This window comes from Rattus norvegicus, chromosome 1 (genome assembly GCF_036323735.1).
Source record: "Rattus norvegicus strain BN/NHsdMcwi chromosome 1, GRCr8, whole genome shotgun sequence".
Classification (NCBI taxonomy): Eukaryota; Metazoa; Chordata; class Mammalia; order Rodentia; family Muridae; genus Rattus; species Rattus norvegicus.
In genome coordinates, this window is record NC_086019.1 from 163122849 (window position 1) to 163135731 (window position 12883).

Sequence of the window (12883 nt, forward strand, 5' to 3'; positions counted from 1 at the left end):
ATACAGGGTCTGCATTCTAGGTCTTGTCTGATGTAGTAGCTCACTTAATCCTTGTAACAGCCCATGCAGCTGATGCCATTATCCTGTTATAAACCAGGAAACTGAAGCATTAGGTCACTTGCCCAGTTAAATAAGTAGGAACTCTGGGTTTTGAACCTAAGCAGTGTAGGCTTGTCTCCAGCCGCTGTGCTCATATTAGCTGATCCTTTGAACTCCACTCTGGGGCTTCTAGTGGGTTCACGGCTTCAGAGAGGATTCCTCTGGACAGAGAGCCTAGAGAAGGCTGTGCTTCAGTCAAGGGAATGAGTGGCAAATGGCGGGACTGGAGGCCTGCGCCACAGAACTGCCCTGAGCCCTGAGGTGGACCTGCTGACTCCTGGGAATTTCTTCCTGAGCAGTAATCAAGGCTCTCTCTAATCAACCAAAAGAACGTTGGACCTTTGAGCAAGGTGAAGACAGGTTTAGGCCTCATGTTCTGAGACATGTCTAGGCGGAGAGAGACTGCTTCTCTTTGCAGAATGCAGTGGGAAAGGGAGAGAGACAGTAACAATGGGAGGAGGATGGGGGAGGGGCGGGGAGGAGATGGTGAGAGAGAGGAGGGGAGGGGAGGGGAGGGGAGGGGAGCCTGAGGTCACCCTCACCAGACTGGTACAGAAGCATACAGATCTACATCAGAAGCTTAAGAAAAAAATATTATAGGAGAAAAGTGCCTAATTTGAGGTTTTGGGGTTGTTTGTTTGTTTGTTTTTGGGTGGGTTTTTTTGTTTGTTTGTTTTTCTTTGAAATGTAATTCTTTCCCTGTAAGTCAGAAAACAACTAATTATTATTACTCAGATTCAGCTTAGACTCAGGAATGGCTCAGTAGCTGTGCGGTTTATTTATTTAAAGACAGAATCTTGTCATGTAACCCAGGCTAACCTTGAACTCTATACCTTATGAGCTGAGATTCTGCTCATGTGGGCCACTGCACCTGCTAGTTGTGTGATTTTAAAAAGCTCTGATTGGTTTTCTCATTCCTTGTTTTGCACGTTTAACCAGTTTTTCCCATTGGAAAATACACAGGCATCTGCTTGATGCCTAACCCAGTGGTGATACCCAGGTCCTCCAATCCAGTGACTCCTTGGCAGGGAGAAGTCTGTGGTGTCTTGTGTCCCTATCGTGGGGTTCAGGGTGGCAGACATTTGGGGCTTCAGACAAGTGGTCACAAGAGGCTGGAGTCTGGACAGAAGTAGCCAATGACCAAATACTGAGGTCAGTAATGGCTCTCAAGAGCTTGGCCAGTCCGTGTGAACTTGAAAGCTGAGGCAGTGGCTTGGGGATAGGGTGGCTCATCCCAGGGCTTGCACAGGCCGTGTGTTAGTGTGGATGGGAGCTGGGGAGAGGCACAGGGCACAGAGGTAATAAAGTGGTCAGTGACTTGCCTGGTGCAGGAGGAGGAGGGGATGGAGACTTTCCCAGTTGGTAGACTGGAGGGAAGGAAACAGGAGAGCTGCCCTTAAATGGGAGGACTTGCTTTTCTCTCCATCTTGGGCTGGACTGGAGAAGCTGTGTGTGTAAGAACTCTGCTAGTTTCCATAAGTGAGCAAATCATTGCTCCCCATTCCTTTAAGGGACAAAAACTAGGTAGAGAGAGGTTACAGGGCCCAAATCTCTGCCAGAACTAGCTTCCCTCCCCTACGCAACCTCATGCCAGTGGTCCCCTTTCTCAGGGTTCCAGAGGGAGGAATGAGAAAGCCAGCCGAGCCTTGTGACTGAATCTCTAGGCTGTTGAGCAAAGCCCTGAACATCCACGGGAGAGTAGATGAGAGGGTAGTGAGTCAGACCATACACACACACACACACACACACACACACACACACACACACACACACACATACACACACACATACATACACACACAATGGCCCTTAAGTCTCAGCCAAAGGTCTTCAGGATGCTTACAGGTCATGGTTGTTCAGGGAGAAGCTAGCAGTGTTTCTGAGAGAGGGGAGCCATGATGCGGGTGGGAACTCTCCCTAAGACAACCTTCCTGCAGTCTTGATGGCTTGGAGCGGCTGCCCAAGTTTCCAGAGAGTTAGGACCACCACACGAGGCTGTCTACGGAGCCCGTATAGGCACTAGTTGCTGCACAGGGCCATCTATCAACCTGGAGGAGAGACTGGAGAGAACAACACTACAACTTCATTGGTCCTGATATTTTGTGACTTCCTGGTCCTGAAATCCTAGTCAGCTTGCTCTAGAATTCTATGGTTGTGGGCATCTTAGGGGAAGTGGTTTTTAAAAACATTTACTTATTCATTCATTTATTTTAAGACAGGGGCTTGTTATGTAGGTAAGGCTGGCCTTAAACTCGTGTTCTTCCTATCCTGGCCTACTGAGAACTCGGGATATACTCAGCTGAGTGAGCTGATGTTGAGATTGGTTTGGGGCATACAAGGACTGAAGTCTATGGTTTTGTGAAGAAAAGCTCTGCTCTCTGGGGAAGACTAGTCATTCTTTTGTTGAGATAGCGTCTCACTAGGTAACTGGCTAGCCTGGAACATAGACCAGGCTCCTGGTGACTCTTCAGTCCTATGCTTGTGGCTTGAAACAATGGTTCTCAACCTTCCTAATGCTGAAAACCCGTAATATAGTTTCCTCATACTGTGGTCATCCCCAACTAAAAAATTATTTTCACTGCTACTTCATAACTGTCATTTTGTTACTGTTACAAATCATGATGTAAATATTTTTCACAGATTAAGAACTGCTGACCTAGAAAGCCAGGTCCCTGCAATCTTTGGGACCCAAGAGAATCCAAGGCTTCTAGGCAAGCACTTGAACCTGTCAAACCCATGGCCTTGAATGTCTCCCAAACACGAAGTTTTATCTTTCCTGAGGGAGAAGACTGCGGACACAGTCCTCTGCCCACTCCAGAATCTGTGAGTCCCAGCATCTGAGGCCCCAGGTGACTTCCCCTCTCTCTCATTGACGATGTCTATGAAATGAAGATCATGGTGAGACCCGCAAAGTTAGTGAGACACCTCACCAGGATGACGCACATGGAAGCTCTTTGTAAACTGTAAAGAGCTGTGCCTGTGTTTGTGATCAGAGCTGCTTTTGCAACGTTGAAGTCATCTTGAGGGAAGGAGAGCCATAGTGATGAATCTCTAGCTGTCTAGCTGCCACACCAGACCCTAGTGGAAGCTTCTAAAGTTCCAGTAACAGAGCTCAGAACCTGAGGGCAGGACAGGCTGATGCCTCAGGAGAAAGCCACCCTTATCAGTAACAAAAGGGGCAGGAGAGAAGAATGCCTGGGAGCTGGGAAAACTGGCTCACCTGGAGGCACACGTATAGGAAGGCCTGGCTTTTCCTTGGCCTGGAGGTGCACACATATAGGAAGGCCTGGCTTTTCCTTGGCCTGGAGGTGCACACATATAGGAAGGCCTGGCTTGGCCTGGAGGTGCACACATATGGGAAGACCTGACTCTTCCTTGGCCGCCAGTTCTTTCCCAGAAGAGCCAGTCTCTGGGTGACAGAAAAATTGGGTAAACAAGAGGTCTTGGCATTACCATGCAGAAGATTCTTAATGACCCTAATTATGGCATGATTAGTTCTTTGAGGGCTCTGGCTTCTCCCCAAACAGAGAGCAGGTGTGAAGGGGTGGAGCCTACCTGGCCTTTTTTAAACCTGGAAGACCTCCCACAAGCTTCCGGCTGCCTGCCAGGTTCTCCCACTACCACTGCCTGGGGGCTTGGATTTCCTTCCTGCCATAGGTCTAGTTAGTGCAGGGCTGTCTCTGAGATCTAGTGAGGCAGAGCATCTCACCAGAGATCACACAGGAAGATGGTGACGGAGGCCATCTGATGGAACCTAGGGCCACCTCAGGCAGAGAGCAAGGCTGGCAGGCATTGGTTAGTGTCACCTTGCTGAAGTTGGGCTTTTCAAAGCCTGCAGGCGAGAGAACTCACAGTCCTGTGGTTCTTCACGGTTAAGCCTAGCCTAGGGAGCAGAGGAGCTCTCCCTCCACTCTCAGGAAGGATTGATTACTGGATGTCCTGTCCTCCCTGAGCTGCCACAGCTCTGCTGTGTCCCGGGGATGAAGAGAAAGCTGGGGATGAAGAAAGAGCGTTAGGAACTGAGTGCTGAAGACATCTCTGGAGGTTGTCTGAGAGAGTCTCTGCCTCCCACGATCTCAGTAAGAAAGCAAGGATAGAGATGTGGTCACATAGAAAATGGAGGTGGCCAAGCTTAACCACAGACCACCAGTGCTGGAGCTGGCTGGGTTGAGCTGCAGTAGATGCAGCCAAGACCAAGGAGGAGACGTTTCCCAGAGTGTCCTTCCTTCCCTAGGGCCTGACAGCCCATGGAGAAGGCCAGGCCCCACCCCCAGCCCTGGCACCCTCGAGGGTTTCCTCTTCCAGTTCCTGGCCTTGGCGTCCCTGATGCCAACCAAAACACAGTGCTCTGCACTGGGAAGCACAGGCTGCTGTCTCCTGTGGTGACAGGGATGTAGACAGGACTAGACTGAGGACTGGCCCACCCTAGGGGCTACTGCAGAGGTAGCCTGGATCTGGGGGCTACTGCAAATGTAGCCTAGATTGTATTTAGCACCTTGATTTCAGATAGACTCTTCTGAGATTATCTGTGTGAGCTTTGTTGACTGTGTATGTGTCTATGTGTGTAAGTGTGTGCGCACACACACACATGCCTGATTAATATCCATTCTAGCCTCCCAGATACCTTTCCTCTTCTGTACTCTTTACTTAGTGTATTCTTTGTTACTCTCTATTTTGCGTTACTATGTTACAGTTGGGACAGTTGATGAATGAGTGTCATTACATTGTTACTGATCAGAGTGAGGGTCTGCATGCTCAGATCCCCCAATATTTGACCGGTGGGGCTTTCCTGGGTCACACAGAATAGGGTGGCTGCTCTAATATCCCTGGGTTCCACCTGGTTCTCCCTTCCTCTGAGCCCCGGGGGAGCACTGATCTTTCTGTTGTCTCTTCTTTGTCTGTTCTAGAATGTCTCAGAGAGAAGCCTTCTGTCACCCACCGCTATGCTTCCAAGTTTCCTCTTGTCCTTGTGTGGCTTGCTAGTTCTTTCTCGGAGACAGTCTCACAGTGTAGTTCTCCAGGGTTGGGGTTACAGGTCTCTGCCAGCATACCCAGGTTGCTCCTTTCTTTTTATTGTTCAATAATATTAAACTGTGTGGTACACCATCCTTCACCTACTTCACTCAGGCAGTTTGTAGTCTCGGTCTCCTGTGGTAGGGCTGTTATCTACACGTTCCATAGGCAGTACTAAGCATAGCACCCAGCAAGCTCTTACCGTCATGGCGCCCAACACATCACCTAATGGGGACCATCTCTGTGGTGTTTGCCACAAGACTCTTCAGGCCCCTGTGTCCACCACACACCTACGAATCCTCATCCTCACAAGCCTGCCATATCGTACATCAGGCAAGCCGGCCGATGGCAGTTGTGACAAGCAGCAGTTAAGTTGTCCCTGTGCCGGCTTGCTCTTCCTGCAGCGCACTTGTTCACTGCTTAAAACCTGCTAAGAGTTGGGGTCACTGTGAACACCTGTGTCCTGGTAAAGGGTTTGGGTGGCAAACCATAGACCTAATTCAGTCAATTTGAGCAGAAGACAGGACAGTGATCAGAACTGGAGTGTCCCAGAGACCCCAGCCTGGGCAGAAATGGAGGGACTGGGTATAGCAAGAACCTTCTGTTACAGTGATTCTCAGACCTGGGCAAACAAAAAGGAAACAGTTTTAGGATATAAGATACAAATTGTCTATTGTTGTTGTTTCTTTGGTTTTGTTTCGGTGTTTGTTTGTTTGTTTGTTTGTTTGTTTGAGACAGGTCTCATTTATAAATCCCTGCCTGGCCTGGAGTTTAATATGTAGACCAGGTTAGCCCGGAACTCACAAAGATCTACTCACCTTGGGCTCCCGAGTGCTGGGGTTTTTAAAAAAAAAATGCATTAAGAATGCCCAGCCTTGTTTTATTTTTGCCTGGGAATTTGTAGAGCAGGGTCTTAAATGATGTAATTATGACCTGTGCACTGCGCCTGGTGCAGCTTGCTTGCTTGCTTGCTTGCTTGCTTGCTTGCTTGGTTTTTGAGACAGTGTCTCACTATGTGGCTATCCTGGAACTTACAGTGTAGACCGGGCTGGCCTCAAACTCAGAGATCCTCCTGCCTCTGCTTCCCAAGCACTGGAACTAAAGTCATACGCCATTACACTTGGCTACAACTTGCCTATTTAAAGAGCACAACCCACTGGTTTTTGTGTGTTCATAATCACACATTACCACTAATTCTTGAACATTTTCATCACTTCCAGAAGCAGCTCCAGACCCACAGTCAGACGCTCTGTCCCTCTCTAATCCGCCTACCCTGGTGTTCATTAATCGGTCTTTTTGCCTCAGCCAGCCTTATAAATAGAGTCACAAAACAAGTGGTCCTTTTTAACTGGCTTCCTATATTTAGGCTCCATTCTCAAGATACATTTGCGTATCAAGTACCCATGCTTTACTCTCTTGTGGGTGTGTGTATGCTCTTTTTTAGGTACCAACATCCTGTTTTTGAGACTTGGCCAGCAAATCACCAATTAGGTTAGACTGACTGGCCACTGAGCCACACGGTTCTGCATGCCTCTACCTTCCCAGATCTGGAATTCTAAGTGCAAATAACACTGTCTGGCTCTCTCTCTCTCTCTCTCTCTCTCTCTCTCTCTCTCCCCCTCCTTCCCTCCCTCCCTCCCCTCTGCCTCTCAATGTCCCTCTCTACTTCTCTCTTCCTCCCCTCTCCCTCTCTCCATCTCCCTCTCCCTCCCTCTGTCTCGCTCTGTGTGTGATATGTGTGGTGTGGTATTTATGTGTAATGTGTGTGTGTGATATGGTGTGTGTGTGTGTGTGTCTGTGTGTGTGTGTGAGATATGGTGTTTGTGATGTGGTACATGTATGTGATATGGTGTGTGTGTGTCTGTGATATGTGTAATGTGTGTGTGATGTGATGTGTGTGACATAGTGTGTGTGTGATGTATGTGTGAGAGGTGTGGTGTGTGTGATGTGGTATATGTGTGTGATATGGTGTGTGTGTGTGCGTGCACGCATGCGTGTACATGCATATATGATTCTCAACACACCTATGAGGTCAGAGGAAAACTGGTGGGAGTCAGTTCTCTCCTTTTTACCTTGTGGGTTCTGATGGTCAAACTCAGATAATCAGGCTCAGAGGCAAACACCTTTACCCACTGAGCGATCTCACTGGCTCATATGCCCAGCTTTTCTCTGTGGGTTCTGGGGATCAAACTTAGGCCCTCATGCTTACGGGAGAAGCACTCTATCTACTGACCTGTCACTTACACCCCTGCTGTGTATCGCAGGCATGAGCACTCTCCTCTATTATTTGTCTATCTTCAGTTCCATGACATTAAAGCAAGGCTTAGAGAGTGAGAGAATGACTTGCAAAGTCATGTAGCAAGTCTACTGAGGGAGACCATACAAAGACCCAGGCCCTCACTTCTCAGAATAGAGATTGGGCATCATCACAGTCTGAGGCCTATGCCTTGGCTTGACAGCTAGTCCTCATAGATGGGAGGAGTGGGGACATATGTCAGGCACCTTCCGGATGGGAGGTTAGGGTGGCAGAGGACCTTGGAGGTGGGCATGCACACCCACATACCTAGGGCATGTGTACCTGGGGCTCCATAGCAGCTACTTTCTTCGTGGAGGCATGAACATCCCCTGTGAGACCAGAAGGCTATAGAAGTTGAGTCAGGTGTTGAGACAACACAGGTCTTTGGGCTGGGGAGACGCCTCTCTTGTTCCCAAGCTGGCAGAGACTCTTGGCAGGGCCTCTCTCAGGTACCTGGTTGGTATGAACAATCTTAGGAGCTGTCTTGAGGAAACCGTTATGCCATTGGCCCTGCTGGAAGGGGAGGGTGGTGACAGGCTGGGGGACAGGTGGAAAGAACCTTGTCTGTGAGAGCCGACCCAAGTATCAGCTGCCTAGTTTCTGGGCCACAGCTCTGAGAGCAGAACTGGATTCTCCTCTGTCCAGCAAGCTTCTGGAACATTCTCTTCTTACTGCTCTGTGCTGGTCTCTAGGGAGATGGAAGGCTATGGGGATAGTCAGCTGCCACACAAGGGAGGCACACATGTCACATGTCAGCAGTGCACACACAACAGAGACTGGCAGGACCCGTAGGCTCTTGTAGGTCCAAGAGAACTCTGACTGAGCCAGGGTTCAGGGGAGGTTCTCTGGAGACTACCAGGGTTAGGAGGAGTAAACCAGCCTGGACAGAGGGCAGGCTGGATTGGCAGGGCAGGTCCTGGTCAGGGGGCTGGTGAAAGTGTACACTAGCTTTAGTGCGGTTTTGACATCAGGGAGGTTAGGAAGAGAGAAGGCCTGGCTAGAGGGTAGGAAGCATGGCTGAGAAGGCCATGAAAGCAAGGCCTGAGAAGCAGGCAGTGTGATAGAGCTGGGTTTGCGGAGCCTGGGAGACACCCCCCTGCAGAAAGGCAAGAGCCACTGACTGTCATCAGAGGCAGAGACAAGGTGGCCTTGGTCGCAGGCTTAGGCCACCTGGTAACTGAAACTGGGAGGGGATGAGATAACCTCTGTTGGGGACACACAGAGGGAATAGAAGGATTCCTTCAGCCATAGCAGGATAAACATTTACCTGAAGCCAGGGAGAAGCCCAAACACAGAATCACTGAGTCTCCAGGTAGGACACCACCTTCCCTGCTGTCTTTTCACAGAGCCCTCATTTCCATGCTGGTGTGGATCTGAGTGAGGTGACTTGGGAGGCCAGCTGTCAAGGGTAGGGGAGTCCTGACCATGCTCCTGGATCCACCTGCTGGGCTTTGCAAAGAGGTGCCCCTCCTCCACCTCAGCCTAGTAGTCCATGGAGTCTGCCCCATAATCTCCAAAGCAAAGCCTGTTGCCCAGTTTTGCATATCCAGAGCCTGGAGCCCAGGGAAGAGCCTGGAATGGCCCCACCACAGAGTAAGTCAGTGGCCATGACTTCTTTCTACATGGTAGGTGCTGCCTCCCAGAAGGGAGGCAGGGGCAGATGTGGTGGCTGGTGTGATAGTGGAGCCCAAGATGTTGGAGATTGCATGGGTGATCTGCCTTCTGGGCCGTGGCGTCCATTTCCACCGTCTCTAGGAAAATGGGCATGTGGGAGTGTATATTTGGGGACCAGCCTGTATTTTGTATTGGGAGGTGAACTTGGGTAAAAGTCTTCTAGGTGGTGCAGGTTTTGAAGGCATGAAGGAGTCATGGAGAACTGTGTGGCAAGCCTGGAGTCCCTGGAGAGAAGCCATTAGTGAAGGTACAGCCTTAGTCACAGTCAAAGCCCTGGGTTTTGGAGCCATGAGAGAAGGGACCATAGAGAGAAGTTGAGGTTTGGTACCATTTAGCAGGAAGAGTCCAGGAAGTCCAGCAGAGGTTATTGGTGAAAATGCAGCCTAGTTGCATTGGCATCCCCAGAATTTTGGAGAAGCTGGGGTCGTGGGCAACAGCAGTTGTGGAACAGAACTAGGCTGAGCCTGGGAGACAAGCCCTGTGTACTGTGGGTGTCAGACTTGAGTAAGTGCTGCTGCTGCCAAGGCCCTTAAGCACCCAGAGGAGAGGGAGTGGTGCCCAGACATTGGGTACTGCGTTATTTACACTGTTGGAGTTTGGTTTTGCTTGGGTTTGACTGGGATCATTCCCTCTTGGGTTAATTATTCCTGCCCTGACTTCCTTCGATGATGGAGTGTGACCCAGGAGCTGTACACTGGAATAATCAATCCCTTTCCTTCCCAAGGTGTCTTTGGTCATGGTGTCGTATCAGAGCAACAGAAACCCTAAGACACCTTCTCTGAGAGGCTGGCATCTGAGAAGTCAATCACGCGCTGTCCCCTGTGGCAGCCCACTTGGCCTACAGCTCTCCTTAAAGCAACCATGAACTGTTCGTGCAAAGAGGCCAAGCGTGACTATGTTCAATAAAGCTTTATTTATGGGTGCTGGGATTTGACTTTCATAGAATTTTTTTTATATGTGTCACACGATATTCTTGTTTTAAGTTCATTCTCCCAGTGGTTTAAAAATATATAAAACATTCTTAGATTTCAAGCTGTACAAAAAAAAAAAAAAGTAGGAAACAGGTCAGATTTGGCAAACCAGTGGCTATGGTTGCCAAGCCGTGGGTTAGAATAAGGTCCCCTGGAGCCGGACGGCCTGGATAAAATGTTTAGCTTTGCTTTGTGACCTTTATAAGGGGCTTGGTCTTTCTGAACTTCAGGTTTCTAATGTATAAAATGGGGAGGGCTGAGATAATGCATTGGGAACGTAAAAGGGTACGCCACTTTGGAAAAATGTTTCGTGTTTATTTCAAGTAAGTACCAAATGTCAGTCACCAGAGTTACTAAATCTACAGATCGGCCCCCAAAGTTTGTATCCAAAGGAAATGAAAATACATGTCCACACAAAAACAAGCAAAAGCCAGTAATAGCCTAGAGTGTACTACAACCGATGAATGGTGGAATATATATATGTATGTATATATATTATATATAGTATGTATGTGTATGTATATATATATGTGTGTGTGTATATATAGACATTATATACACACACATATATGTATGTATCTATGTATTATGTATATATATACATACACATGCACACACATACATATATGTGTATGTATATATATACATACACACATGCACACACATATATGTACATAATGGTATAATACATACATATACACATATACACATATATGTATTGTGTATGTATTTGCTGGGAATGGTGGTTCATGCCTGTAATTCTAGCATTTGAGAGACTGGTCAGGAGTCCTTGGCTAGCCTTGGATACTTATTAAGTTCAAGAGCAACCTGGGCTACGTGAGGCCTTGGCTCAGAAAAGAAGAAAATGGCCTTTGATGCGTGCTATGACATGGATAAACCTTGGAGACATTTTGCTAAATAAAAGCAGCATCGTTCAAAATGCTATTGGTTTCCAAGATGGGAAATGTCTGGAACTGGTGAATCGAGTCACGGAAAGTGGCATGGTAGCTGCCAAACCTGAGGGGTGTGTGAGGGGGAATAAGGGTGCCATTGCCAGTGGGCTTTGGGGTGGTCATTGGCATGGCAGAAGTGCTGTGGTATTGGGTAGTCGTGGTTAGGGGCTAAGCATAGCTTCTTGGATACACTAAAGATAATGCACCCTGAACACCGCAGCACGTGCTGCGCCAGGGTGAATTTTACAGATGCAAAGTGTTTTCTGATAAAAAGTGGGACACCCTTCCTTCCTGCAGATGCTGGTAGCACAGTCCAAGTTTGAGCCCCGTCATCTCAGGATCTGGTGGGGGACTTACAGTTTTGAGTCTTGAGGCAATAGAGTAGGGCAGGCCCCTCATCCACACACTGGAACCACCATTCTGGTGACATACATAGAGTGGGGCTGAAGACCGAATGATGCTGGGGTCCCCTGGTCACATCTGACCAGCGCCAGTCCTGGGAGGCCGAGTCCTGGGGGAGTAGAGTGGGGTCCAAATGGACAAGTAGCACTTGGAAGAAGGAATTCAACCCTCGAGGTACCTCCCACTGTCTAGGTCTCTACAGTTCCCAGACGCTGAATGCTGCCTGGGCCTGGGTTGCTTGTGGGTGCTGGGGCAGACCCTCCTCAGCTGCCCTCATGTGGTGTGCTTACAGGGCAGGCACTGCCTGTTCTCCCTCTGAGCCTTGGTTAGGACAGGGTACCTGCCACTTTAGGGAAGCATGACCGTGTGTGGCACACCCTAGTACCTGCCGAGTCTCAGTCCCTCCACGCCTGTCAGTGTTTATGATAATGGCTTTTGTAGAATGTTTATTTTGAAAGTCTGCTATTGCCAGGTTCTGTTCCAGTTACAGGGGAGACAGCAGAGAATTAAAAAGACAAAACTCCTCGTCTTTGTGGAACTTACAGTGGGGCAGGCAGACAAACAAAACAAGCAGATACCTTATATTGAACAATGTGGCTGAGAGAAAAAAAGCTGAGAACAGGGAAAGGAGCTTGGGGAGTGGGGGAGGGGCTCCAGGTCTTCAGAAGGCCATCTGGAAAAGTCTTACAAACGCCCCACCCCATCCCCAGTAGGTTGGTGCACACCATCAACCCAGCGCTCCGGAGGTTAGGGTGTCATAAGTCCAGGGCCAGCCTAGGTTCAGAGGATGAGCTGAGAGGGAAGGAAAGAGAAAGAGGGGCTGTGCAGGTTTCCAACGGAAGTGGAAACAAAACCGTACTAAGTAAGAGTAGCAAACACTGAAGACCTCAGTGTGACTGGAGGGAAAGAAGTCAGAGGATGAGTCGGCAGGGACACATCCTGGGGACCGAGGACGTCCAGGAAGGCTTCCAGAGAGGATAACCTCCCTGACCTAGGTTGGGGTGACTTCTGCAGGACTAACTCCTCATGCCTGCCCTGACTCACAACCTGTGCTTTTTCCTACAGCACCAGCCAGTGGCCTCCATGGGCGCTTGAGGGCCAGGCACCAGGGCTGCGGGCACGAGCATGGTGAGACACCAGCCCCTGCAGTACTACGAGCCCCAACTGTGCCTCTCGTGCCTCACCGGCATCTATGGCTGCCGCTGGAAGCGCTACCAACGCTCACACGATGACACAACTCCGGTGAGCTTTCCTGGGATGGAGCCAAAGGCATCCAAAAGCCCAGTGACGGGCCCAGGAGTCAAGGGAAATCAGGGCTCAGCTGTTTCTGTGTTGTTCTGGGCAGTCCGGTTACCCTTCCAGGTTTCAGTTTCTTCCTCAGAAAAGTTGGGTCATAGTGATTTCCTGAGGCCCCTGGCCAGGTGGAATAGATAGGAAGGTGCTTGTCTGTGTGGATGTAGATACTTATTAACTGT

General features: G+C 49.3%; 1 protein-coding gene across 6 annotated transcripts in view; it reads left to right on the forward strand.

Annotated features, from left to right (window-relative positions):
* The window catches only part of Gdpd5 (glycerophosphodiester phosphodiesterase domain containing 5), an 81716-nt gene that overhangs the window by 31005 nt on the left and 37828 nt on the right, over nucleotides 1-12883 (forward strand). For all 6 annotated transcript variants that reach the window (NM_001109152.2, XM_006229814.5, XM_006229817.5 and 3 more), the window contains one exon: nucleotides 12474-12650. In NM_001109152.2, coding sequence (NP_001102622.2) covers nucleotides 12534-12650 — 117 coding nt within the window. In that variant the 5' untranslated portion in view covers nucleotides 12474-12533. The remainder of the gene's footprint in view (nucleotides 1-12473; nucleotides 12651-12883) is intronic.